The 27,643-nt window shown below is 52.7% G+C and overlaps 1 protein-coding gene across 2 annotated transcripts in view; it reads left to right on the top strand.

The window, feature by feature from the left end:
• The window catches only part of Tpcn1 (two pore segment channel 1), a 59,482-nt gene that overhangs the window by 19,098 nt on the left and 12,741 nt on the right, over window positions 1-27,643 (top strand). For both annotated transcript variants that reach the window (XM_026778392.1, XM_005371867.2), the window contains exons 3-15: window positions 13,237-13,364; window positions 17,705-17,881; window positions 18,781-18,894; window positions 19,094-19,224; window positions 19,936-20,024; window positions 20,743-20,777; window positions 21,225-21,283; window positions 21,470-21,569; window positions 24,542-24,658; window positions 24,865-24,989; window positions 25,844-25,892; window positions 26,147-26,210; window positions 26,669-26,713. In XM_026778392.1, coding sequence (XP_026634193.1) covers window positions 13,237-13,364; window positions 17,705-17,881; window positions 18,781-18,894; window positions 19,094-19,224; window positions 19,936-20,024; window positions 20,743-20,777; window positions 21,225-21,283; window positions 21,470-21,569; window positions 24,542-24,658; window positions 24,865-24,989; window positions 25,844-25,892; window positions 26,147-26,210; window positions 26,669-26,713 — 1,233 coding nt within the window. The remainder of the gene's footprint in view (window positions 1-13,236; window positions 13,365-17,704; window positions 17,882-18,780; window positions 18,895-19,093; window positions 19,225-19,935; window positions 20,025-20,742; window positions 20,778-21,224; window positions 21,284-21,469; window positions 21,570-24,541; window positions 24,659-24,864; window positions 24,990-25,843; window positions 25,893-26,146; window positions 26,211-26,668; window positions 26,714-27,643) is intronic.

The following is a 27,643-nucleotide window of genomic DNA, read 5'->3' as shown; positions in this document are numbered from 1 at the left end:
GTTTGTGTGTTGTTATTTCCGGGCATAAGCTAGCCGTGATGGCTGCCGGGTGGTGGGAAGCAGCCCACGGCACCGATTACTACAGTGTGTGTGCATATGTGTGCATGCATGTGTGTGTGTGTACGCGCGTGCGTTTTCGTGCATGCCTTTGTGTATGTGTGCGTGCGTGTGTGTATGCGCACATGTCCTTGTGCACATATGTGCATGTGGGTATGGAAACCTTCGATGCCCAGAAGAGGGCTTCAGGTCTCCTGTAGCTGACGTTACAGTTATAAGCTCCCCACTTCAGTGTTGGGAATTGAACTCTGGTCCTCTGCAAGAGCAACAAATGCTTTTAACTACTGAACCATCTGTCCAGCCCCATTTTTGTTGTCTAAAAATTTTTAAATTACATTTATTTATATTATCCATCTGTGTGTGTACGTGTGTGTGTGACTGTGGTAAGGCTCACGTGGGGACCAAAGGATAGTCCGTGGGAGTCAGTTCTCCCCTTCCACCATGTGAGTCAAAGGGATCGAACTCTGGTCCTAGGCTTGGCTTTGGGTGCCTTTACCCAGTGAGCCTTTTTGGCAGCCCTGTGTTTTGTTGTTGTTGGCTTGAGACAGAGTCTTACAACGTCGCCCCTGGCTGACTTGGGATTTGTAGACCAGGCTGGCCTCAAACTCAGAGAGTCCAGCCTGCCTCTGCCTCCCAAGTGTTAGGATTGCTCTGGTTTTGTTTTTTGAGGCAGGGTCTCACAGCATAGTCCAGACCTAGCCTAGAACTTGCTTTAGTTTTCCTGTCTCGGTTTCCAGCAACTAGGTGGACAGGTGTGCCGCGCCTCACCATCTTCCCATAAGCCTCTCTCACTGGGGTCCGGCTCCGGTATTCTTCCCTTGCTGTAGGCCTGGCTCCTTTCCCTCCCTGCTTTGCCTCCCCAGCATGGAGCTGATCCCGGAACATGGCCACATAGCTCTTCACCCCATCATACAGTGGCCACCCACAGCCCCGCTCCCGGAGATCCGCATTTGCCGTATCTAATCTGGGTTCACTTTGCAAACTGATGGGTTCCTGACGGTTGTGAGAAAATGGGGTTTTGGCGAACTGGCCGAGAATCACATTACCATCTCATTCGCCCGATTCAGGCTGGTTTATAAATGCATTCCAGTTGGTGACAGCAGTTGGAGCTGGCTGGGTGGGATGGGGTAGGGAGTTAGAATGCCCAGCCGGGTAGGTGGCTGCTGTTTCTGAGCTGTTGTTCACACAACTCTGCCTCCTCCTGGCACTGCAGGTTTGATAAAGGCAACACCAGGTCTCATATACCTTCCCTGTGCACTTAATATCTGAAATGGAGTCACAGCCTCACCAGCCCCTGGAGTCCTCGCTCGTGTCTGTGTGATCTGCCCAGGATAGCCATGATGAGGCCTGCACTTTGAACATGGAGGTCTCCCTCAGCCTCTAGCCTGTGTGTTTCTTGTAATTGTAGAATCAATCAGCCTATGTCACTTGGTCCCCCACCCCCGCACCTTCCCTGGTGTCTGAGTTCCCGACCCTGCCATTTGGAGATTGCCTGCCATCTCTTAAAGATGTCTCTCTTTAGTGGAATGCAACTTCATTCCATTTTCTTTCTCTTGCTCACTTAGCTATTGTGGAAAGTCAGCTGAGGGAAGACTGAGCTCGGCCCTGGCTAATGGCCTGGAGCCGCTCCAGGCCACCGACTGCATCAGCTCGAACTTGTGGGTGGTCGGCAGCGAGCGTGATATCTTCCCTCTGTGTCTCTCAAGGGTCCCTTCTTCTCATGAGCTCGGCTGTTCACACTTGGCTGGCCTGCCTCGTCATTTGTGATCATGGTCGTCATGCAGACCCTGAAGCGGACCTGGAACCTCACCAAGGCTTGGATTTTATTAGTATTGAAGCCACTCGGCCTCTAGGCCAGTCGGCCGTTTCAGTCTGTTACATAGTGGGCTTTCCCTTCATTTCTGTCTGGAGACTGAGCATTGTCCCAGAATGTGAAGAGGCTGCGGAGCCTGGAGAATTCTTAGGCTATAGGAATCTGTGTGACAGAGGGCTAGGGTGGCCACAGAGAAGTCTGGGCTTTTAATGTTTCCTCAGTTGTGCAGGCTTCTTCAGCAAACGAAGGAAGCTGATGTGCCAGCCGAACCCCCTAGAACAAAGCTCTAAGCATTTTTTGTGCTGAGCCTCAATTTCTTCATCTGTGAGACGATGTTACTGATCAGCTAAGTCAGAGACTGTGTAAAGATTAAACCGGAGATTCTCTGTGCTATCCTGTCAGCAGGGAGGGGCGGAAACTTAGTAACAGAATGTCAGGATTCCGTCATCAACAATGTGGCCACACTGCAGGTGTGAGCCCTGAGTCACAGAGGAAGGTCTCTCCCAGAGTCCAGCTCTTCCTCATTCTGAATTCGGACTTCCTCTTAGGGATTGGGAGCCAGTTTTCTGACTCCAGCGTTCCGGGCTGAGCATATGAGGATAGTTAACTTTCTGGATGCCCCCCCCAGTCCCCTCCTCCCCACCCCTGTGCACTCTAGACAGGTATCTGAGTCTAAGGATAGTTAACTTTCTGGATGCCTCCCCCAGCCCCCTACTCCCCACCCCTGTGCACTCTAGACAGCTATCTGAGTCTAAGGATAGTTAACTTCCTTGATGCCCCCTACTCCCCACCCCTGTGCACTCTAGACGGCTGAGTCTAAGGATAGTTAACTTCCTTGATGCCCCCTACTCCCCACCCCTGTGCACTCTAGACGGGTATCTGAGTCTAAGGATAGTTAACTTCCTTGATGCCCCCCCCCAGCCCCCTACTCCACTGTGCACTCTAGACGGGTATCTGAGTCTGAAGATAAATGCCCACCCCATCCCTCCGCCCACCCCCTGGACTGTCAGGAGCTCCCCTCCAGGCCTCCAGAGCCGGTCTCTATAATGTCTCTTCAGGCTGCCATCCTACTAGACTGAGGCAGCAGGAAAGAGACCTCAGCTCAGGCCTGGTCACTGACCACCCAGGGTTTCAGCTCCCTGGAGATGTGGTGTGCCCATTGTGCCGGGATATCCAGGTCTTTTAGGACATACGTAGGCTTCCTCCTAATATCACTTTCTGCAGATACCTGTGCCCCGACGGCCTTTTTTTCTGAACCAGGTGGCTTGCAGCAGCCCCAGCCCCAAACACTGCTGGTGCAGCGTTCACAGAACTGGGTCCAGGCAGCCCTGCTGGCAAATGATCCTGGTGGCCTCAGACAGGGCCCAGCTACAACCCTGTACTGGTTGAATTTGAGTCAGTTCTGTCCTCTGAATATGGGCTGTCTGCTGACCTCCTGTAGGGGCCCAAAGAACCCCAGTCCCTGAAGTGGGGCTCACAGTACTTCAGGTGCTTCCAACTAACCATGGCCAGATGTCTATATAGATGCTGAGGTGTCCACCAAGGAGCAGCAAATCGAGTGGCATGTATGTGTGTGCATATGCACATGTGTGTCTTTGAGCCCTTACACTTCTGAGATGTTCTGAGCACCCTGCAAGTCAGGTGCCCAGTCAGTACTAGGAGTACATGAGGTGCTGATGAGCATAGGGACCCACTGTGTGGCACATAGTGCCTCCATTCTGTGGATGGCAGCATAACAGCAGAGTCCAGTTCCTGGGGGGCATCCTCAGAACAAAGCGTGGTCCGGAGGAGCTCCAGTGTGCAGGGTCACCTTCACTGTTGTTAGTCCCCTGCCTCAGCCTTACCTCTTTGTGACTCTTTAAGCTTCTGGATTTCAGAACCCTCTGAGCTTTCCAAGTCCTCCTACCTCTCACTTGCTGCCTGCTTATGCTTCTAGCCTGGGCTCCCCACTCTTCACCTGCACACATACAAGCACACGCGGACACACATGTTCTAGAATGTGCTGCTTCTCAGTTTTCCAAGTGCTAGATTATAGACATGGCTAGTCCCTCCTCTTGTATGGTTTTGGGGAGTGGACACTCCAGGCAGTACCACCTGCAGTGCCAATGACACCCTTGGTCTCCTTTCTCAGCCCCACCTAAAAACCAACAACACACACACACACACACACACACACACACACACACACGCACACACACCCCATCTGCCCATACTCCTCCCTTCTCCTTCCAGACTTCCCAGGGCCAGCTGTTTCTGTCCTGCTCCCTCCTGCCTTCTTTCCCTTTCTCTGTTATTGTTTGCAGCCTTCTGGCTCTTTGCCTGCCGAGACCTGGCAGGGCAGGCTGCATGGATGAATCCCTTTGGATTTGCCACTCAAGTCCCGGTCAGGTGGCTGAAATCAGAGTTAGAGCTGGCACACGGCTTTATCCTGACCATTTCTGAGCCAGGATTTCTTCTAAAACAGCGCTTGACCGGTGAGCCGTCCTGCGGTGCCTTCTGTTCCTCCTCGGGCCCTAGCAAGCCTTTGGCAGGACAGGCATTGAGTTAGTGCCAGCCATTGAACTAGGAAGGCCCTGGGCCAGCTTGACCTTCCTAGAGGCCAGCGTGTGTGCCTGGGTGTGCATTCACTACACGAGCTGATCCCCGGTGCACTCCCCACTCTGTCTCACAGCCAATTACCAGAGAGTAGAGCTTGGAAGAGAGTTGCGTGCCTCCTGCCTTCTCCACCTTAGCCTCCTTCCTGCTCACTTTCCACCCTGCCACTCTGCACAGGAGCCGCACAGCCCGCCGCCCCTGCAAACACCCCAGCAGCACTCTCCTTTGTTTCTCCTCTCAGTGACAACTGGCAAGCAGCTTGTGACTGCTCATTGTCATTCCAGAGAGCTCCGGGTGCTTTCTGGGTATTGCATTTATTTCTGCTGTGTCCAGAGCACAGCTGGCATGGGTCCCAGTGCGTGGTGGAGAAACTGAGGCTCCATGGAGAAGGAATACCAATGGTTGAAAGAGGCACATGGCAGGGGTTTTCTTGGACCGCGGAGGACATGCGCGCTGGGTGTGTTTAAGAGTGTGAGCTGAGGGCAGTTGGAAAGGCAGAATATTGTGGACTTCCCAGCACCATGCTGCTCTGAACTCTTGCCCTGGGGCAAGCCGCTCACTGCTGCCTTTGGGAGCAGAGCTCCCACCCAGGCTTTTTACACAAAGCCACCTCTCCAGGCCTCAAGGCCAGCAGTGACCGGTTTGCCTGCTGGTGGGTGTACACAGGCAGCCCAGCCCCTCCTGCCCATCCACTCCCTCATCCTTCTCCCTCCCTTGCCTCTCTTCCCCAGCTTTATGGCTGGCATATGGAAGCCATTTCTATTTATCCACTGCACCAGGATGCTGTATCGTGCTGTGCTCCAGCGAGCGGAATCCTCAGAGTCCCTGCAGGGCCATTTCGGAGGCTGCATGCAAAGCAGCCAGCTGTTTGCAGGGAGCGGCTGGGCCCCTTATATCAGTGTAGAGGCAGCCTGGCCATCTGTGCACATGGGTCATCCCGGGCTGTCTGCGTCTTGGATGGAGGCGGTCCATGTTCTGTCAGAGTCTGGGTGGTTGTTTTGTGTCCTGCTGTTTTTCATTCCTTCTCCGTTCTCCGTTCTCCAATAACTTTGTGGTCATGTCCCTGGGCCCTTGGCCAGGGCTGAGGGAGGAGTTCCGGGGAGGGGACCACACAGCTCTTTAGTGGTCAAGGTCGTGTCTGTCCGCTCAGCCTGATTTTCAAAAAAGTGCCCTGCCCAGGACACTGGCAGTGAACATACTGTTTACCTCTAGGGAACAGTCCCCTAGGCTTAGATGCTGACCTCCTAGTGGCTGATTGTGTCCCTGAGCCTCGCCTCCTCTGGCTTGTTCCAAGCTCTGGGTGCCAGAGCCAGGGAGACTGCACTTCTGTTGCCTGTTGGGGCCCTGCCTCCCAGACAAGTGGAACCGCAGAGGCCAAGGCCAGCTGTTGTCTTCGGAGGAAACTAGGGAAGGCCAGCCTGCTGATGTCATCTTGGCCCCTTCATGGTGCCTCCTGTGGTATGCCTTGCTCCTGGCCATGCAGGTCATCTGGAAGGTGCTTTCGTGCTTCAGGCAGGGACAATCCCAAAGTCCGAGGGAGGATGCTGGTGGGGTCTTTAATGGTCTGAGTTGGAGAGGGACTGTCGCAGCAATCTGTGATGAGGGGCTGCATCCAGTGTGATGTTGGGTGAAGCCAGCTCTTTCACCTGGAGACCTGTTACGTAGTTCACACGAGAAGTTCCATAGGAGGAGGCTGGGCAGGTCTTGTCACCACGGTAGTGGGGTCAGGGACAGATCATGCACTGCTTCCTGTGAGCTGGCAGACCTGTTGTTCCACACTCTCAGAGTGGACATATCCCATCTGCCCTTTGGTGGGGCCCCTAATTGTCCTGTCCCTCTGGAACGCTGCCTGCCGAGCCCCTGAGCACAGCTAAAAGAAGGGACAATGGGCCCTTAGGAGCTGGAGTGACTCCAGCCTCAGGCACAGGCAGGGAGTTGCAGCTCAGACTGCAAGAGCTTTTGGATCTGGAGCCACCAAAACCTCCACATGAAAGGGCTGGGAGGACCAGTGGCTCCCTGCCCACCACTTACGACCTTTCTGTAATCCCTAAATTTCCTGCTCAGCCACCTGCATGGGCAGAAGGAGGCTTTATGAAATCACCTGTGGCTTCCCTGAAAAGCCCTTCAGTGACCCAGGTAACTCAGCCTTTCAGCCCTCTCCCTGAGCCACTAACAGCTCCCGAGCCTTGCCAAGTTCTGTGTCGCGTTCTCCACGGTGAAGGGCTGAATGGTTGGCACACGGTGGGAGGAAACACTCAACTGCCCACCCGGACATGGGAACTGCGTGTCTTCTGTGCCTTCAGAAGGGTCTGTCTTGATCGCTCTTGGATACAGAGGGATCATGTTGTGCCCCTTCACACCCCGGGTGCTGCCTACTGCACTGTGGGTAAACACCGCCGGGTCCTGCACCTGGCGCTGTGTGCTTGGCCTCTGGCCGCCTACAGTCGGGTGCTCTGTGGGAATGTATGATCTTCAGGGAGAATCCTTGATGTCACTTCAGTTCTGCAGACTTGTTTATCCCTTATGCGCTGGGCTCCAGGAACACCCCAGTGACCGTGACAAAGGTCTGTGTCCCTGGGGAACAGGCAGGCATGCCAGGTTCTGAGCGTTCACTGGGCCATTGGGGTCAGAGGTTGAGACAAATGACCGTGGGATTTTGCAGGGGAGTCAAGGACAGAGTCTGTCCTGAGGCAGCATGAGGGTGGGAAGTTGAAAGACCTGAGAAAGCCGATTGCCTAAAGGTTTCTCAGGCCAAAAGCTCCAGACCAACTAGGGAGCCAGAGTGGTGGAGAAGGGGTAGATGGAATAAGACACGAAAGAGGCCTTTGTAATTGGAGTGTGTATTGAGGGGGTAAATGCTTAGGGTTTCCCAGGGAGGCCGACACTGTGGTGTCTTTTTTTTTTTTTTTTTTAAAGATTTATTTATTTATTATGTATACAGTATTCTGTCTGCTTGGATGCCTACAGTGAGGAAGAGGGCACCAGATCTCATTACAGATGGTTGTGAGCCACCATGTGGTTGCTGGGAATTGAACTCAGGACCTCTGGAAGAGCAGCCAGTGCTCTTAACCTCTGAGCCATTGCCCAAACCCCCTACTGTGGTGTCTTTGAGGCAGAAAACCAATAGCTTAGTTTTTGTGTGTGTTTGTGTGCACGCACGCGTGTGTGTGTAAGAGATGTGTATGCATGTGGGGTGGGTACACATGCCCATGCATGCATATGTGGAGGCCTGAGGTTGTATTTCAAAGTCTTATTTGAGACAGGGTCTCCCAGTTGGCCAGGGAGCCGCTCCCAGGACCTACCTAACTCCCTCTCTCAGTGCTGGTGTTCTAGCCCCACCATATGCGCTGGGGATCTGAGTGAGAGCCTCTGTGTTTATGCCACAAGCACTTTACCAGCTGAGCTGTCTCCCCAACCCTGCTTTAGTGTTCTTGGAGTGGTTATGCTGAACTGGGAAGTTAACATTCACACATACACACACGCGTGCACACAAACATATGCACATACACAGAGATACACCATACACATAAGCTCACACACAGGCATACACAGAGACATGCAGACACAGATACACATAGACACACACATACATACACAGAGACATGCAGACACAGATACACATAGACACACACATACATACACAAAGACATACAGACACAGATACACATAGATACACACACACAGACATGCACATGCACGAAGGCACACAGACAACACACACAGAGACACATAGATACACAGACATACACAGACACACACGCATGCACACACACACATAGACACACAAACTCACAGTGGATTTCTCTGGTATAGAAAAGGCCCATAGGACAGGACAGTAAACGGACAAGACCCTGGAAGGGGTTGGGTTGGTCCAGGGCAGAGATGGCTCCAGCTGTGACAAAGCAGAAGCGTCAGTGAGAAGTGAGATTAAAAGGACAATTAACTTGACATAATTGTACCTATTTTGTATAGTACCTGGTGCTCATTTGCAATGTGGCAGTGGCCGGAGAAGGGAGAGTCTGAGGCAGGAATCTGTGGGGAATCATTTTGATCCTAGGGGTGGGGCGTGTCCACTTCCTCAGGCCCCTCCTGCCTGTGTTGATTCAGCCGTCCACTCTCAGCATCCCTATTCTGCCTCTTCACAGCCTACCCACGGTCCTCTGGGGCAGATCCCAAGAATCCAGGCAGATGTACTCACATCTGATCTTGGTGTAAAGGTGCCCCCCCCCCTAGTGAGGGAGAAGCTATCCTGTCCTGGTGATGTGCCTGGTGCACAAGTCTCACCCTGTGAGTGTTTGTCCTTCCCGTACAAGCTGAGTGGTGTCCCGATAGGTTGGTGGGCTGAGGCTCGTCTCCTGGATGCTGACAGTGTTGTTGTCGTGTTGGGGCAGTGCAGCTTAGCTAGGCAGTGATGGTGGAAGGCCTCGGTCCCTGACACACAGTCCAAGAGCTGCTAACCCCTCAGCTCCTGAATTTGGGGTTGTTTCACAGGCCACCTGCATCTGCCTGCCTGCTTTTGTGGATTAGGTAGCTGGTTTGTGGTTTTTTTTTTGTTGTTGTTGTTGTATTGTTTTGTTTTGGGCCATCTTAGGAATCTCAAGCTGGTCACAAGCTTTAGGGGAGGGTGACCCTGAACTCGGATCCTCCTGTCTTAACCTCCTAAGTGCTGGGATTGCGTGTGTATGCTGCCATGCCCAGGTTTGATTTATAGATATGTGTGGTGCTGGGAATTGAACCTGGGTCTCTGAACATGCTAGGCAAACACTCTGTCAGCTGAGCCACATCCTCAGCCCTGCCTGTAGCGATTGCTGCCTACCTGTGAAGACACTGATACCCCCAGTGGCACGCTCAGATGGGTCAGCCTCTTCTCCCTAGTGGCGTTGAATCTCCTCTCTGCTCCAGCATTGGTGGGCAGTTGTTTCAGAGCCTTCTCCAGAGGCCCTTTGTGGGGGTACTGGCTGCCTCTGCAGGTGTTCCCACAGAGGGTGGAGCACAGGCTCTCCAGGTGCCTCCAGGGGATCTGTCCTCTGCGTGGAGATGTTTGCCCTGTGAGCAAGGCAGTGCTGGGTTTGCATTTGTGAGCAACGGTTAGTTCCAAGTCACAGTTCATTTCTGGGATAAAATAAAACACGCACATGCCCAAATTGAAGTAGAGCTCAGCACTGACTTGATATTGTATGTAGTCTCTGCCAGTTGTTCCCGAGTCCCGAGGCCTCGCTGTACACATCTGCCCCCACTGTCCCTTCTAGCCATGTGTAGTCTGTAGCTGTAGGGTGGTGACATGCTGCCTCTGCGGTACCACTGTCACTTCCCTCTGCAGAGCCCCTTGGTGCTGTGGATGAGCAGCTGCCGTCCATGACTGATGCATTGCCTGCCTGCAAAGACTTTGTATACGTTGGGACATGGTTTTCTCCTTAGGCTGGGCCCGTGGAGGATCTTATATAGCAGAGAGACATGGTTAGGTGGAACTTCCCAAGGATGCCCACACCTGCAACAGAGTGACCAGTGCATCCCTCTGGGGCCCTACCGCAAGGGCCCACATCCTGGCTCAGCCTCTCCCAGAGACACATTTGTAACAGGACGCACCCTATAGGGTTCTTGTGTCTCGGGACTCTGTCAGTGTGTGGCACGTCACACTAGAGCTCGAAGTGATGCTGTCCTTCTGTCCCTGTTTGTTCCATTGGCACTGTCCCTCCTCTCAGGAGTTTCCTGCCTGTGTACTGTGCACACCAGCACGGTCACACACACATGTGCACATGAGACTTGCTTCAGAGCTGTGACCAGCAGAGGAACAAGGCGTCTGGGTTGGACAGGAAGAAATGAATCAGACAGTCTGGTCTTCCACAAGCGCACCTTACAAGGTATCTGTAGGAGGAGCCCGGTATTTAGACACTGTCTGCACAGGGCTGTTGGGAAGCTGTGGGGGCGCCGAGGATGTGGCCCCAAGGTGGAGCACTTGCCTGGTGTGCTGGGGTCCCTGAGTTCCGTCCCCACCGTGGGACTGGAGTGTGACGTGGTGGGATGTCGGGAGGTGTTAGATGTGAGCGATGGAACTCAGCATTGGGGATCTGCCAGTTTGAAGCTCTGAGTCTAAAATGCATCCCTGACACACGCCTACTGGTTGGTGAGGGTCCACAAACATGGAAGGCTCCGGCAGCCATGGGAATGGAGAGAGGTATGATTGGGTGAATTTGTTTGGTGAGTTCTTTTTGAGGCAGGGTCTCTGTAGCCCACGCTTGCCGTGATCCTCCTGTCCCAGTCCCCAGTGCTGGGATTGCATCGGCCACTGCGCCCAGCCTAGTCTGTACTCCTGAGAAGTTAAACCTGTGACCTGTCACCTGAGCTCTAGGTATTTGTTTACTCCCCACAGCAAGCCTGGTCTGCCCGTGGATGTCGGGAGGGACACTGCGGGCACGGGGGGCACAGTTGAGGATGGAATGTGCTCAGTAGCTCAGCGCTGACTCACACATGACACAGTGCAGATTCATTCAGGATAATTACGGTGAGAGGAGGCAGACGCCTGTGTAGACTGGACGATGTCTTCAGATTCTAAGACACGCAGAGTGATCAGGCACAGCAGCTGAGTGGTCATGTGGGAAGGACAGGAGGCAGAGGAAGTGATGGCTCTGTGTCCTTTTTATTGATTTCTTATTGTGTATTGCTGATTTTTCAAGACCGTGTTTCTTTGTGTAGCTTTTTCTGTCCTGGAACTCGCTCTGTAGACCAGGGTGGTCCTGAACTCACAGAGATCCACCTGCCTCTGCATCCTAAGTACTGGAATTAAAGATGCGTGCCACCACTTTGGGCTTCATTTATTTATCTTTTTAGTTCAGTTTTTACGTGCCAGGGGTTGACCCCAGGGCCTCGTGCACACTATGCTCTGTTTTCTGGATGTGTCGGGTCTCTGGCCCACTTTCACGTTTGAGTCATTCATTCATTATTTTTTTAACTAATGAATGTGTTGGGGTTTTTTGGTTGTCTAATTTTTTATTTGTTTGTTTGTTTGTTTGTGGGGAGACAAGGTCTTGCTTTGTAATGCTGGCTGACCTAGAAGTTGATATAAAGACCAGGCTGGCCTTGACCTTAAAGAGATCCATCTGCCTCCAGACCTCTCCAGTACTGTGACTGAAGGCATGTGCCATCATACTTGGCCTATTTTTAATATTTAATTGTTTACTGTGTCTGTCTGTGCACGTGGGGAAGTCAGAGGACAACCATGGGAATCAGTTCTCTACTTCATTCACGTGGATCCTGGGGTCAAGCTCAGGTCATCAGACTTGACAAGACCCTTAACCCTCTGAGCCATCTCACCAGTCTGGGTGGACTTGAACTCACTCTATAATCCAGGCAGGCTTTGAATTCAAAATCGTCCTGCCTTCATGTCTCAGATAGCTGGGACTCCAGGCCTGTGTTACCAGGCCCAGCTGGCTTTACTCCTTGACTTAGCTGTTGCTTTCACACGTGTGCAGACACCACCTGGTTGGGCTGAGGGTGTAGCTCAGTGATAGAGCACCCACAGGGTCCTGGGTTCCATCCCCAACACTACCAAAAATCATAATTGTCAAGCCGTACGCTTTAAAACATGCACATTTTAGTGAGTGTCAATGGTCCCCTCTGTGTTTTTATAAATTCGTGGGACAGCCTTGTGGATGGCCATACCCAGTGGCCCTGCAGACCTGGCCCCTCTGTCCTAGCCCGTGTGGCCACCTGTACCACACATCTGCTTTGTTTCCATCACCCGTGCAAATGGCAGTGTCCAAACTCTGGTCTCCTCCTCTGGAGACCTCGTTTGCAGTGTGGGTTGTGGGGTACCAGATTGTCATAGATTCCCTTCTTCTCGGTAGATTAACCAGGCGGACTCATTGCCCAGTGCTCAAATTCACCATGTGTATCAGGAGAGACTATGGATTGTGACAAGCCATGGGAGCATGCTCAGTCAAGGGTCCTGTTGACGTCCTTCTAGTGCAGGCAGAGGACAGAAAGAGCCCCTTTCTCCCAGCTGACCCAGGACAAGCGCCAGATGTGGCTCCAGTTGGCTGGCTCCAGTGCTCGCCCCCCATGAACCCTGGCTCTGCTGGCAAGCTCGGGTCAGCTGCTTTTAGCCAGGGCCGGCTCTGTCCAAGCCAAACAGCGTGGCTGAGGCTGGGAGAGGGCAGTCTGCCGAGACAAAGCAGGACAAGGTCCTGGAGGAGGTGGGCGGGGAGGGGGGGATCCACTTTGGTTCAATGTTTGACTGAGCAAGATCTCCCCATGCTTCCAAAAGTCAAAAGTCTACACAGTGAGCCTGCAGCCCTTACCCCTCACAAGCAGCCGGGTTCTTTCTTTTCTTCCCTGCATGTCTTTTTCTAAAGATATGTAGACATGTGTAGGTTTAGCTGTTCCCTCCCCCACTCCCTCTGCTCTTTTGTGCTTTTTTCTTTTTTTAAAAGAAATACATTCATTTATTTATAGGAGAGGGTTGGCGTGCCCATGCACGTATGGAGGTCAGGGAACAACTTAAAGGCATCTGTATTCCTTCCACCTCGTACGTGCACGCTGTGGGTTGAACTCAGGTCATCCGGCTTGGTGGCAAGCACCTTCATCTGCTGAGTCATCTTGCTGGCACTTTCTTCTTTCTTTTTTTTTAAGAGAAAGAAGGCATTTTTGATCAGCTATCCTGATGCGTGTTGCTAACAGCGCAGGTTAGCTCTGACAGAGTGACCTTGTGCTGAGCCTTTGTGTGTTCTCTTCAGCCTGGGTTCTAAGGAAGTCTCTGCCCTCTCCCGATACAGATGGGGGCAGCCGCAGCATCCAGGACTCCCAGGTTCCCAGTCTGGTCTCCCAGGTCGACAGGTCCCCCTCCAGTCCTCCTGGACACAACTGGGAGATGAATTATCAAGAGGCAGCAATCTACCTCCAGGTGAGTGCGGCTGGGTTGGCACCTGGGTGCAGGGATGGGGTGGGGCATGTTCAGAAGGCTGCTGTGGTCCGCCTGCCTGTCCCTGCTCCAGACTAGAACAGGAGTGTGTTCCTGTCCCTCCTCGGAGCCCTATTTGTGGCTATGCTTGCAGCAGGCGGGTCTCCAGTCTTTCCTCTCTGTCTTCCCAGGACCACATACACAGACCCAGCTCTCAGGGAATCTTATGTACCTTGTATTGTAGCAGGGGAGTGTTCAGGCAGTGGGGCTACCTCCTCAATCTGTTCTTCTCATGTACCATTCTGCCGCTGTCAGGCCTGATCGTTATGCTTGTTGGGGATTTTTCTTTTCTTTTCTTTTTTGTTTTTTGTTTTTTTTTGAGAAAGGGTTGCTTTATGCAGTTCTGTAACTCACAGAGACCCTCCTGCCTCTGCCTCCTGAGTGCTGGGCTCAAAGGCATGGGCCATCACACCTGGCAATGTTTGGGAATTTGTTTTAAAGCAGTACTTTTCTATAAAACTATTGCATGTTTGTTGACATAATTCAGATAGTCTCAGACAATATAATGTCTTCCCTTTTGTTTAAGAAACTGGGTCTCACTGTGTAGTCCTGGCTGCCCTGAAACTTCTTATATGTAGACCTGGCTAGCCTCAAACTCATCAAGCCCTGCCTGCCTCTGACTAAGGAGTGCTGGGGTTTCAAGTGTTCATGCCACACAGGCTCTTGTTTATGCAGAGAATTCTACTCTATGAGACCTTACCATAAATGAGACCTTACTAGTCAATTACCTGTGTAAATGGAGAAGAATTCTGTTTAACGGTTCTAGACCAACATGGCTATTGATTTCTGCACAATGTCATTTCAGCAGGGAGATGTTCAACAAAGCTGACCACACAGCTAAAGCTGCCAAAAGCTCACTTACCTGCATATAGTAGTGTGTGCATACTTCTGCATTTATGTCTGTGTTGTACACACGAGTGTGTATATGCATGTATATTTGTATATGTAAGTGCGTGTGTATATATGTGTACATGCATATGTGTGTATAAGCACATGTGTATATATGTATGTGTATACACGTGTGCGTATGTGTATGCTTGTATCTGTATGTGTATGTGTATACATGTGTATTTATGTGTGTATCTGCATGTGTGTACATGCATGTGTGTATGAGTGCATGTGTATATATGTATGTATGTGTGTGTATACATGTGTGTGTTTATGTGTGCATCTGTATGTGTGTGCATGCATATGTACGTACATACACATAGAATCATACACACATCTGAAAGTTTGTTTATGTAAAGAGTCAGTGTAGGCTTGGGGAGAGAGGTCAGTCAAGTGCTTGCTGCACAAATGAGGACCCGAATTCAGATCCCAGGGACTTGACTGTAATTCCAGCCCTGGGGAGGCAGAGACAAGTGGGTCATGAGGCTGCTGGCCAGCCTAGCCTGCTCGTGAGCTCCAGGCCAGTGAAAGACTGAAAGATTCCAAAAATACAAGAACAAAATCCAGGATGGGTGCCTTGACCTCTGGCCTCCATGTAGCATATACACAGATGAAAGGGTAATAGCTTGCTGGTGGCATTCTTACTTCCTCAGAATCCTACATTATTCAAATTATTTTACAAGAAAAGGTATCTTTTTGGAAATTAAGGGCCAGCGAGATGGCTCAGAAGGTAAAGGTGCTTGTAGCTCAAGCCTGGCAACCTGATGTCCATCCCTTGAACCCTGGGAGTTGTAGACCCAGGGATAGCAGTTGACTAGCCAACAGAAAGTCCTAGACTCAAACCTAGTGGGGATTTGGAAGGAAATAGCCCCCAAAGGGAGTGTAGGATTAGAAGTGTGGCCTTGCTGGAGGAGGTGTGTGACTTTGAGGTGTCACAGATGCTCAAGCCACGCCCATTGGTTCAGACCTCTTGTTGCCTGTGAGTCAAGATACAACACTCTCAGCTACGTCTCCAGCACTGTGCCTGCCTGTGCACCACCATGTCCACCATGATGATAATGGTGGACCTCTGAACTATAAACAAGCCACCCCAATTAAACGTTTTCCTGTATAAGAGTTTCTGTGGTCATGGTGTCTCTTCACAGCAATAGAACCCTAACTAAGACAAACCTAATAATGGGTTTCAGGCCAGGTGTGGTGGCTGAAACTGAGGCAGGAGGATCAGCACAAGTTTGGGGCCTGCCTGGTCTTCATAGTGAGTAAATCTAGAGTCCTCATATAGAGAACATTTTTTAAAGATATCTTTTTGTTGTTGCTGTTGTTTTGACAGGGTCTCTCTATGGAGCCCTGGTTTTCCCATAACTCCCTATGTAGACCAGGCTTGTCTAGAACTCATAGAGATCCATCTGCCTCTGCCTCCCAAGTGCTAGAATTCAAAGTGTATGATGCAGCTACACCTGGCTAAGACATCAGTTTAATGATTTTTTATTTTTTTATGTTTATTGTGTTGGAGTAGCATGTGTGACGGGGGTACGTGTGTGCATGACAGGGTATGTGTGTGACGGGGTATGCATGTGATGGGGTACGTGTGTGACGGGGTATGCGTGTGGCAGGGTACGCGTGTGATGGGGTACAAATGTGACAGGATACGTTGTGATGGGGTATGTGTGTGACGGGGTACGCGTGTGATGGGGTACACATGTGACAGGATACGTTGTGATGGGGTATGTGTGTGACAGGGTACGTGTGTGACGGGGTATGTGTGTGACAGGGTACGCGTGTGACAGGGTATGCGTGTGACGGGGTACGCATGTGACGGGGTACGTTGTAACAGGGGTACGCATGTGGTGATAAGAAGACAACTTGTGAGGAATTGGTTTCCTTCTACCATACTGGCCCTGTGGCTTGAACTTGGCCATCAGGCTTGGCAACAAGCACCTCTGCCTGCCACGCCATTTCGCCTGACCCAGCATCAGCTTTTCACAGTAAAGAGCAGAGCAGAACTCAGATCCTAGGATTCCAGTCTGTGTTGGAGGGCTGTCCGGGTGGGGTCAGGGCCAGCTCAGCACTCCCAGTTCAGCTCTCTGGTGTTTGTGGGTTGCATGTGGGTTGCAGCCCTGGCTGCACTGAGGGTGTCTGCTGCTGGGGGCTTCCTCTTCTCACATCTGCCTGTTAACTTTCTCACTCACCCTTGGGTGCCGTGACCTTCGAGGTTCTGGCATGCTGGAGTGAACAGAGAACAGAGGCCTGGCTGGGGTGGACAGTCTGTGCACAAGCCCAGAGCTCTCTCTGGGAGCTGCGTTAGGTCCTGTGATGAGGATTCTCGGGCCATCTTTGCTGTTGGGAGTCAACACCCCATCCCCTGGGTTCGTAGCTGAGCCTCCTGTCAGGCTCTCTAGCTACGCCTTCCCTTAGTTGTGCCAGAACCACACAGTCTAGTAATTTAAAGCAGAGGCTTCCTGACCTTCTGTGCTCCTGGAGGCCACGATGAGATGGTGGGAGATGCCGCCCTGCACAGACCACAGGGCCTTTCGGCGTCCCCTGGGCATGACCCTGCTTCCTCTGTCTGGCCTGCGGTTTTTCTTCTGTTGCTGGTGAGAATAGCAGCTTCCTGCGTTCAGGAAGTGACCCTGTCAGCTACAGCCAAGGCCTCCTCGGCAGGGGAAGAAGGCCATGGGGACTATTGCTGTCCCACTGCCTTCTTGGATGTAGGAATCTCACACCTCACCTGTCCTTTGCTCTGGGACACTGAACCACTGGGCAGTTGAGGTGTGAGTGAGTGCGGTCCCAGCCTCTGTATGGTGCATCTGCAGTACGTCATTCATCCTGTGGGGCTCTGTATGTCGTAGAGCACTGAGCAGCATCCTGGAGTACGACCAAGGTTGTTATGGGGTGCTGCATCTCCCACATTGGAGAGCCCTAAGCAAGGAGCTGTGTACACAGAGTGCAGCAGGCTCTCCAGGGCAGCTCCAGTCTTGTTGGGCTTAGTCGTTGGCTGCTCCTGAGTGTTACCATTGCTTGGGACTGTTTGATGAAAGGTCTCCTTTCTTCTGCACCTCTGGGGAAGCTCCAGCCTTGTCCTGTCCACCACTGGCCAGGACAGCAAGGAATTTAGTCAGTGCCCACAGCGAAGGCTGGAAAGCCAGGCCAGCCTGCTAGTTTGACCTATGTGTGAGCTCTTTACTTCAGGCCTAAGAATTTATAGCCCCTAGGTATGGTACTTCTCCACAACCTCTGAGACGTTCTAGTTTGGCAGATTTAAGCAGCATTTCTTGGCCATCATCAGGCAAAGGTTGGTCTTGGCCTCTGTGACCTGTCCCGCTTCCTGCCCCTCCACCTCTCCAGCATGACACCTCCATGCCTACTTGCATGCTCAAGTTGTCCTGTCTTTGTAGGAAGGCCAGAACAATGACAAGTTCTTCACACACCCCAAGGATGCCCGAGCCCTGGCCGCCTACCTCTTCGCACACAACCACCTCTTCTACCTGATGGAGCTGCTCACCGCCCTGCTCCTGCTGCTGCTGTCGCTGTGCGAGTCACCCGCTGTCCCTGCTCTCCGGCTCGGCATCTATGTGAGTGCTCCAGGGAAAGGAGCCATGGAGCGTTGCCCACCACCTAAGGGGACTTAGCGGGGAACATTCTAGAAGGGAAGAGAGTCGACCCAGCTGTTCCCTGCTCCCAGTGGGAGGAGGCGCCCTTCTGTTTCCAGCAACTCCACAGACAGGCTGGGGCCTTGAGAACCCACACGGAGGCCTGTCATACCTGACCATCCTGTGGTCACGCGTGGGAGAGGCCCACTGAGGATCTTCCCTGGGTCCTTCTCCTTCCATCCCATGGGGAAGCATAGTTATAGAGTTTGGTGTTCACATAGCCCTCTTTTTAAAAGAATAACGTGCGCGGCGGTGTGTGTGGTGTGTGTGTATGTGGTGTGTGTGTGTGGTGTTGTGTGTGTACATGCACTCATGCCATGGCACATGTATGGGCTGAGAGGACAGCGTGTGGAGTGGGTTCTCTTTCTCTCTGTATGTGGGATCCAGGGGGTAGAACCCTGGTCTCTAGGCCTGCAAGGCAGGTGCCTTTCCGGACTGAGCCATCTCCCCAGTCCTGACAGCCTGCTTAGATGTAGATGACTGTTAAATTTGGAACCTTTCATCTTTTGTTTTTAACCCCATTCCCTTTCCCAAATGCCTTTTGTGGGATTTGTGTAAGCCCTGCACAGTTCTCCCCAGAATGGGTGGAGCCTCGGACTACTTTCTGACTTCACACAATGTGGGTCTGCATCTCTGTCTAGTGAATGTCAAGTTTATTCTTAGCTGTCTGGGAAAAACTCTGTCTCCAAGGACTAGTCTGGCATCTTGGGGTTTGGCGTATGTGAGTGTGCACGAGTGTGTGTGTGTACGTGTGTGTCCCAGGAGTAGGGAGGTACCATGGATGGGCTCCCTGAGGATAGCCTTCGCCTCTCTGACTGCAGGTTCACGCCACCCTGGAGCTGTTCGCCCTCATGGTGGTGGTGTTTGAACTCTGCATGAAGTTGCGCTGGCTGGGCTTCCACACATTCGTCCGGCACAAACGCACCATGGTCAAGGTAATATATCCATTCCATTGCAGCTTGTTCCCCTAGGTCCCTGTCACACCTGTGGTCCATGTTGGCTGTGTCAGTACCGCCTTTGACCTCCCATCCCAGAGAGAAGCAGAGACAGGAGGAGCCCTGTGGTCCCTGTTGGCTGGGTCAGTACTTTGGAGGCTGGCTCAGGGAGCTAACCACCTTTGACCTCCCATCCCAGACATCTGTCCTGGTGGTGCAGTTCATTGAGGCTATCGTGGTGCTGGTGCGGCAGACTTCCCACGTGCGGGTGACCCGGGCACTGCGCTGCATTTTCCTGGTGGACTGTCGGTACTGTGGCGGAGTGCGGCGGTAAGGCCTGGGGCTCAGCGGTCAGATAGTCCCCTGTGTTTGCCTAGCCGTCCTGACTGACAGGGAGGGGAGTGGGCAGGAGCTGAGTTGACTGGCCCCAGCCCAGTCCTGCTTCTGGGGCCAGTGTCAGCACATTAGCTTCAACTTGGGGGTGGTAGGTATTCTGGGGAACACAGCATCCTCACTCTGGCAGAGAGCCTTCCCTATCTTGGTGTATAATCTCTCCAGCCCTACAACAGTGGCCTAAAGCTGACTGACTTCTCAGCCCCGTCCTGCAGGCTTCTCCCACCCAGTCCAGAGCCCTGAGCCTGAGCTGACCCAACCCAGAATTAAAGCCCTCTTTGGAGAGTCCATCCTGTCACTTGGCCAGGGACCCCCTGATGGCTGGGCATGAGCGGTGGTCCTTTGTTGCATGTGTACCCTCCAGCCTATACAAAGTGACCTTGGTCCTCCTGGCCACATGCAGCCTCCTGCCGTGCCTTCCCTGTAGGGCACTGTCCCTGGGTGGACGTGGCAGCTTCTACCTTGGTTCTCCCTGTCACCCACTGAATGGAGGCTTCAGGTGCGTTAGGGCTGAGTAAACACGGTGGCCTCCTGGGTGCAGTAGGATGTGGTGTTCAGGTCACACCTCCACCAGCATGTCCCCCGCCTCAAGGCACAGATGACCCCTCCCACCCCTGCCACCCTTCAGCTGGCCGTCTTTCTCCCCAGCAACCTGCGCCAGATCTTCCAGTCACTGCCGCCTTTCATGGACATCCTCCTGTTGCTGCTCTTCTTCATGATCATCTTTGCCATCCTGGGTGAGCGCCCTGTGTCCCTCCAGTCACGCGTGGGCCATGAAGGCTGCACCCCCGGGGGCGGTACCACAGTGCCGTGCGCCGAGTGGCTCAGCAGCAAAGGCCTCAGCTGCTTGCAGCTCTGGAGGCTGCAAACCCAGCACCTTCCCCTACATCCTCACGTGGTGGAAGGGCTGGGGCAGCCAGGTCTTGGTGTGTAGCCCAGGCTGGCTTAGAACCTTTGAGTGTCCTGCCTCAGTGTCCTGGTGTTGGGGTCACATATGTGCACTGCCATCCACTCTTGTTCAGTTCTGTTTGTCATCTATGTGGGGGCAGGGTGTTCCCTGAGGAAGGAAGGAGTAACATCCCTGCCCAGGGCCTGGCTGCCATGTCCTCCGAGCGCAGAGACAGTCTGTCCACAGCCTGCATCTATGTTCCTTCCCACAGATGTGATTAGTTTAAAAACCTTGCATCTTAAAATTCAATTTTATGCAAAATTTATACAGATTTTCAGCCCTTTTCCATGGCTAGACCGGACAGAGCCAGCACTCACTCCCAGGTGTCCGCAGACTTGCATACAGCAGCATGACTTCCTCCAGAGAGCACGCGTGTTCTCCAGAGTGCTGCAATCCTCCCCAGCCTCCCCTCCAGCCCTCATTCACTTAGATCCCCACTCCCTGTGCACACTCATGGGTGCTCCGCTTAACTCCACTCCTGGTCTCTTTTTTCTACCACATTCTAGGTTTCTACTTATTTTCCACTAACCCTTCCGACCCAGTAAGTAAATAGGTCTTGGTCCCTTGTTTTACGGGGAGACTTTTCTGCCAGACAGGGTAGGTGGGAGGATCCTGGACATGTTAGGAGGGGCACCCTGCCAGGTTTCTGGTTCCCAAGAGTCCCCATCCCTCGGACCTGCTTTCTCTGAGAGCTGAGGGGAACCCTTTTCCTCTTCTTATGGGCAAAGATCAGGTTTGGAATGTTGGAACATTCTGGTAGAGAATGGAGGAGGGGATCTCACTGCAGGGACATGTGATACCCTGGGAAACAGTCCCTCACCTCTTTAGCTGGTAGACTGCTCTCATCAGCACAGCTCACGAAGCTCAGGCCTGCATGGGTGCTGCACCTCTGCTTTGATGCCCTTTGTATCTGAAGGAGGAAGGGGGAGAGGGGCACCCTGGATGTGACTGTCCAGGCCGTCCACACATCCCCACCCTTTCCTTGTAGTACTTCAACACCTTGGAGAACAGCATTGTCAACCTGTTCGTTCTTCTCACCACAGCCAAGTAAGCCTGGGCCCACTCCCTCCGCTGGCTCTGGCCCCACTCCAGCCTGGGGCTGTCTCCTGGACCTCCCGAGGTCCTCCATTGCAGTGCACACGGGGCTGAGTGGAGGGAAAGGGGGTAGCATGAGTGCAGGGGAGCAGCTGCAAGGTGCATCCTTAGACGCTGAGGTGAGCCTCTGCAATGCAGCTTTCCAGACGTGATGATGCCCTCCTACTCCCGGAACCCGTGGTCCTGCATCTTCTTCATCGTGTACCTCTCCATCGAGCTGTACTTCATCATGAACCTGGTGAGTATCTGTCTTGGCTCTACTACAGCGGTGGGCCCCGGGGACAGAGATGTCAGGACTGCCCTACAGAATGCTGTGAGGATTCCCCAGCTCTGTGCCACCATTGCTGTAGATGGTGCTGGATTGCACAGAGAGGAGGTTCTCACCGCTGCATCTTTTCTTCCTTACAGTAAACGTTTTGCCCTAATGAAGCCAGCCAGGCACTGTGCATAGATGCAGGGCAGCCGTGCTGTGGTTCCGTTACCATCATATGCAGGGGAGGCAGTGGAGAGTCAGGCCGACAAAGGGACATGTGTGCCCATCACCACACAGCTCAGAGTAGCTTGGTGCTGCATCCTGTCTCATTATATGCCAGGAACTTCTGCCCCATTAATGTAAACCATGAGATAACAAGGATGTGTTCTATAAGGGACACAAAGTCCCTGTGCACACTGGGCTGGCTCAGGGCCACCAGCGGTGTTTGCTGACATCAAGACTGTAGCCAACATTAGGTGAGACTCATAGCAACAGCAGAGTGAGCAGAGACCAGGGCTTCCCATAGTTTCCTGGTTTTGTGGTGTTGTGAATAGAACTCACATCCTCTCTGATGCTGGCGAAGCTGACCACCCCTGGTCCCACTGCAGTTGACTTTTACAGGCCTGGATTTATGTGATGCTGGGGATCGAACTGGGGGCCTCATACATATTAGGCAAACACTTTGCCAGCTGAGCCACGTACCTCAGCTCTTATTTGTGAACATCTTAAAAACATCCTTGAGTTGATCCCCATAATCGACCCAGGACAGAAATGGAAAGCGGACTGGAGAGATGGCATGGTGGTTATGGGCATTTACTGCCCTGGGTGAGAACCCGTTGTTGGCTCCCAGCATCTCCAGTGATGACTCAGTTCCCCTGACCACCGAGAGGTGCCAGGAGAAGCAGATTCTCTTTTCCTCTTCTCTCGCCAGTTGAGACTCAGAAACCCTACAAGGTGAGGGACTTGTCCCCACAGGTCAGCAAGCAGCGTTACCACAGACACTGCCTGGCTTCCTCAATACAATGCCCACTGTCCCACAGACGCAGCCCTCACTCACCTCAGTGGGAGCAGGAAACATTTATTCTGGAACTAAACAAGTGACCGTGGCCTGGGCTTGAGGTTACCCCGAGTCCTGTGTTCCGTGGTAACGTGGCCACCAAGGTTTGTTGTGACACTCTTCAAACATTGTGGTGGAACTGCCGTTAGGGAACCAGGAGGAGAGCCCTGCTGTGGACCTCAGGTGCCAGCCGAGGGCACTCTTAGCCTTTGGGTTGGTGCCTGGTTTGTATATCCTGAAGGATTTCCTTAATAGCCACAAAGGCAAGGTTGCATGCAGAGATGGTTTAAATGGCTGTAAAGGAACTGAGGTAGTTTGTAATTAAGTTCCTGGCCAGCCACGCCCCAAGGTCTCCACAGTCTCTGAAGATTTAATCAGCCTGTGGTCAGGCTGTGTATGTGCTTTCTGGCTACTTTTCCTATACCACTTCCAGACAGCGCCAGACCCACAAGTCAAGGGCTTGGTCCCCAAACTTCAGGCAGCTGTGAGCACCAGGGGACCCCTCTGCTTCTGGCTCACTCGTTGCATATTGGGGTTCCTACAACCCCCACTTCAGGATCAGTAATTTCCTCAGTGACTCGCAGAACGAGGGAGATGTGTTTGTAGGTTATAGTACAGGAACTACAAGGGGCAGGTGGAGATCTGCATGGGCACAGTGGACATCCTCCTGTGCCCTCCTGACTTGCCCCCGCAGGTACCTCCCCATGTTAGACCTCTGGAAGTTTCCACAGAGACTCTGTTACATAGGCAGGGTTGGAGTGTGGACAGCCACAGGGAACTGTGCAGAAAGAACATGGCACAGTTCTTCAGGTTGCGTGGGAAATCCTGTCCACCTTAACCTCCCCTCCAGAATAGGGCAGAGCTGGAGGGTCTGAAGACTAGACAAAGGGAAAAGCAGAGAATTTCTGTGTGACCAGCACCAAGTCAAAACAGCATGGAAGACTGGGACCTGGTGCAGTAACCCTGGCACTCAGGAAGTGGAGGCAGGGGGACAGCAAGCTCCAGACCAGCCATATAGCTACAAAGTGAGACAGTGTCTCAAGAAATAAGAGAGGGGGCCAGTGTGATAACTCAGCAGGTAAAAGCGCTCACAGCCTCACAGCCTGAAGAGGAGAGAATGGACCTCCAAAAGGTTTTCTCTGATCTCCACACACACTGACACACACAGACACATACAGATGCGTGCATGTGTGTGCACAGTAATTACTTTTAGCGTGTTTTATTGGCACCCAACCACACCCTGTGTTTACTCTCATTGGAACAGTCCCACAGGATTGAGTAAACTGTGACAGAGCCATGGGCCCACGCCTCCTCAAGTCTTCCTCAAGTCTTTCCTGTGTGGCCTTCGGTAGAAAAATGCTCGCCTTCGATCTACCTGAAAAGCAATGGGCGGGGGATGGGGGGTGCAATTTGAAGCAGCAGAAAGAACAGGAGAGCTCACTCGAAACAGCTTCGAAAGACTAAGTCTGTCAGATCTTCCCCACCCTCCATTCCCCTCCTTATGAACTGACTTTGCTCTGGGGCAATTCTAGAATGTTCCTTCCTGGCATGCAGCCCCCAGCTCCTCCCCCACACACTTCCTGGAACCTTACATGAAACTGACGCACAAGAAAAGTGACCATGGTAGGAGGAGGAGGCTCCAGGGTTGAAGTCCCTGGCCTGTCCTCTGGCCAGCAGGGGCCAGCTATGGGGGATAGAAGAAGGGGTCTGAGAAAATCCCACTGATGGTGTCTTCAGGAGAGAGATGTGCAGATGTCCCTGTCCTGGGCAGTGCAGCCCACCAGAGGGCCTCCTCATTGCCTGCCCCAGGGGGCTAGATGAAAGCCCTGTCTGGGAGCGGAGGATGACCCCCTAAGACACACTCAGAGGGCAGCTGAGGCTCCACGCTTGTCCTCTGCAGCTCCTGGCCGTGGTGTTCGACACCTTCAATGACATCGAGAAGCGCAAGTTCAAGTCTCTGCTGCTGCACAAGCGAACTGCCATCCAGCACGCCTACCGCCTGCTTGTCAGCCAGCGGGTAGGACTGTGGGGGCCAAATCGTGTACGGGGACTTCATTCTCTCTCCCTACCCAAAGTACCCCTTTTTGGTGTGGCAGAGTTGCTGACCCTGTAGCTGCCATATTGCCCGTGGGAGAAAACACAGTTGCCCAAATGCATATCGGAATAACTGCCCTGGGCATGGTACCATCTGTTTTCCACCGCACTGCCTTCCCTCTCCCCCAGAGGCCGGCCGGCATTTCCTATAGACAGTTCGAAGGCTTGATGCGCTTCTACAAGCCCCGAATGAGTGCCAGAGAACGCTTCCTGACTTTCAAGGCCCTGAATCAGAGCAACACTCCTCTGCTCAGGTGAGAGCCAGGAGCCACGTGGGAGAGCAGTCCTGGGCTAGGAGGCGGGGTGCACTTTACACCACAGCTCTCAGGTGGTCATGTCCATTGGTAATATGCAAGCCACAGACACCCAGTGACAGTCCACTTCAGTCTGGTTTGACTGAGAAGAAGTGTTTGAAGCTGGGTGAGGTGGTTCATACCTCTAATGCTAGCACATAATAGCCTGAAGCAGGCGGATTGGAAATTTAATGCCACCCTGAGCTATGTAGTGAGGTTGAGGCCAGCTTGGACTATTTCGGGTCTTGCCTCAAAAACAAACAAAGATGAATAGCCAGAAAAGGTGAGATGACTCAGTGGGGCAAGCGCCTGGTGATTGGCGTTTCATCCCTGGGACCCACGTGGTGGAAGGAGAGCATCAGTTCCTGAAAGTTGTCCTCTGACCGCCATGCACGCACACACCTTGAAAGGACTGAGTCCGAGGATCTCCAGTTTCGATGCTGGCCAGTTTTGAGGCTGGTAAACACCACGATGTTGTACACTCTGCTGGACACCGCCTTCTGTGGAAGTGGGGGCTCCCTGAACTGAAAGCACCATTTTGTCCGTGCCTGGAGGCCTCTGTTCCCCTAAGGGGCAGTGGTCCAGGGCTCTTTGTCCAGGGCAGATGTGGTTACTGTGGACTAAGTGAATTGAGTCATCCTCACCCCTGGGGGACAAAGGCATTCAGGATGCTGCAGGTGAGGGCCCTGACAGTTCTGGGCCCTATAAGATATCCATCTCCCTGTGAGAGGCAGCCGTGGATAGGTGGGGGAGCAGAGGCTGAATGTCATGTGACTGCCTTGCGGGTGACTGCCTTTTCACTTTGCTTGTGACAGCCTGAAGGACTTCTATGATATTTACGAAGTTGCTGCTCTCCAGTGGAAGGTGAGAGTCCTCCCTTCTGCACACAGCGGTTGGGGAAGGTAGCTCAGCCTGCAGTGGGGCTCAGACATCTCAGCCACAACAGGGATCCCAACCCCATGACCCAGCCTTCCCATGCTCACCTTCTCAGAGAGATGGGTCATATGCAGATATTGACCTTGCATGGAGCACTGTGGGCACTCAGCCCCTGTGGAGGCCTGAGCTAGGCTCTAGTCTCTGACCCTGACCCCATCTCCCCTGGACCCTCTGCATTGCAGGCAAAGAAGAACAGACAGCATTGGTTTGACGAGCTTCCCCGGACGGCCTTCCTTATCTTTAAAGGTGAGTGTGTGTGACCCAACAGGGAAGTAAGCAGTTAGCTCCAGAACCAGGAAGAACCAGGGCCAGCCAGGCACCCATAATCACAGTACTGGAGAGGCTGAGGCAGGAAGAAGGCAAGTTTGAGATCATTTTGTGCTACATAGCCAAACCCCATCTCAAAAATAAATAAATAAGTAAAAGAAAGTTAAACCAGAGGTTTACATCACTGTTCTTCATGGATTCATTACCCTTTAGTTCAAGGCCAGTTTTTTTGGTGTTTTTTTTTATTTTGTATTTTGGTTTTTGTTTTTTCTAGACAGGGTTTCTCTGTGTAGTCCTGGCTGTCCTGGAACTCACTCTGTACACCAGGCTGGCCTCGAACTCAGGGATCCGAGTGCTGAGCACTGGGGTTAAAGGCGCACACCCATGCCTGGCCTGCTTGGACATTCCTAACCTTAACATCTCTTCTCTTCAAACAGGAATTAACATCCTTGTGAAGTCCAAGGCCTTCCAGTATTTCATGTGTAAGTGAACGCCATCACAGCTCCGGGCCCCTGCCCTTCTGAGTCCTTTGTTCTTGAAGGTGAAAGGGCAAGAGATCAGAAGGCGCCAAGCACGTGGCTCAGGCACTGGGGTCTGTCCAGGCACACCTGGATTACCATGCTTGTTGCATGTGGTCCCTTCCTGGTCTTCTGGATGCTCTCGGTTCAGCTCTGTGTCTCTGCTGTAGACCTAGGTCCTTTGGGACCACAGTGGTTAGCTACAGAAGACGGGGTCTGTTTTCTCTGCCTTCCCCCATGTACTTACCCTATATCTGGTGCTTGCGTTCATAGCCACATGTGATTCTTTGGGGGAAAAGAATTCTAGCCAAGCATGGTGGCTCATGACAGTGGTCCCAGCACTTGGGAGGCTGAGGCAGAGAGATTGCCGTAAGTTTGAGGCTAGCGTGGGCCAACACCAAAACCTTATCTGAAGAAAATAGACTAGGGCTGGAAGTACCACTCGGTGGTAGAGTCCTCGCCTGGCATTCAGGAAGCCCCAGGTCCATCCCTGCATCACACAGAGGTCACGGTAGAGCAGCAGTTCGCGTCCACGGCACATTTCACGTGCTCAGTGCTCAGCGAGGCTCTCAGACCATCTACAGATTCTGTCTAGCGGGCAAGCACTGATTCCTTCTGGGAGGAAGAGATGTTCATAGGCCACAGCTTGAGTACAGTGCTCATGACTGATTCCAGGTTTCCCGCAGTGTTCAGAGGCTTGATTTAAATCAAGGAGGAGGCAGAAATCCATAGAAACCAGCCTCCTGGGGGCTGGAGAGATGGCTCAGTGGTTAAGAGCATTGCCTGCTCTTCCAAAGGTTCTGAGTTCAATTCCCAGCAACCACATGGTGGCTCACAACCATCTGTAATGAAGTCTGGTGCCCTCTTCTGGCCTGCAGACATACACACAGACAG

The sequence above is a fragment of the Microtus ochrogaster genome, unplaced genomic scaffold (genome assembly GCF_000317375.1).
Source record: "Microtus ochrogaster isolate Prairie Vole_2 unplaced genomic scaffold, MicOch1.0 UNK132, whole genome shotgun sequence".
Taxonomy (NCBI): Eukaryota; Metazoa; Chordata; class Mammalia; order Rodentia; family Cricetidae; genus Microtus; species Microtus ochrogaster.
This window is presented reverse-complemented; position numbering and strand designations above follow the sequence as displayed.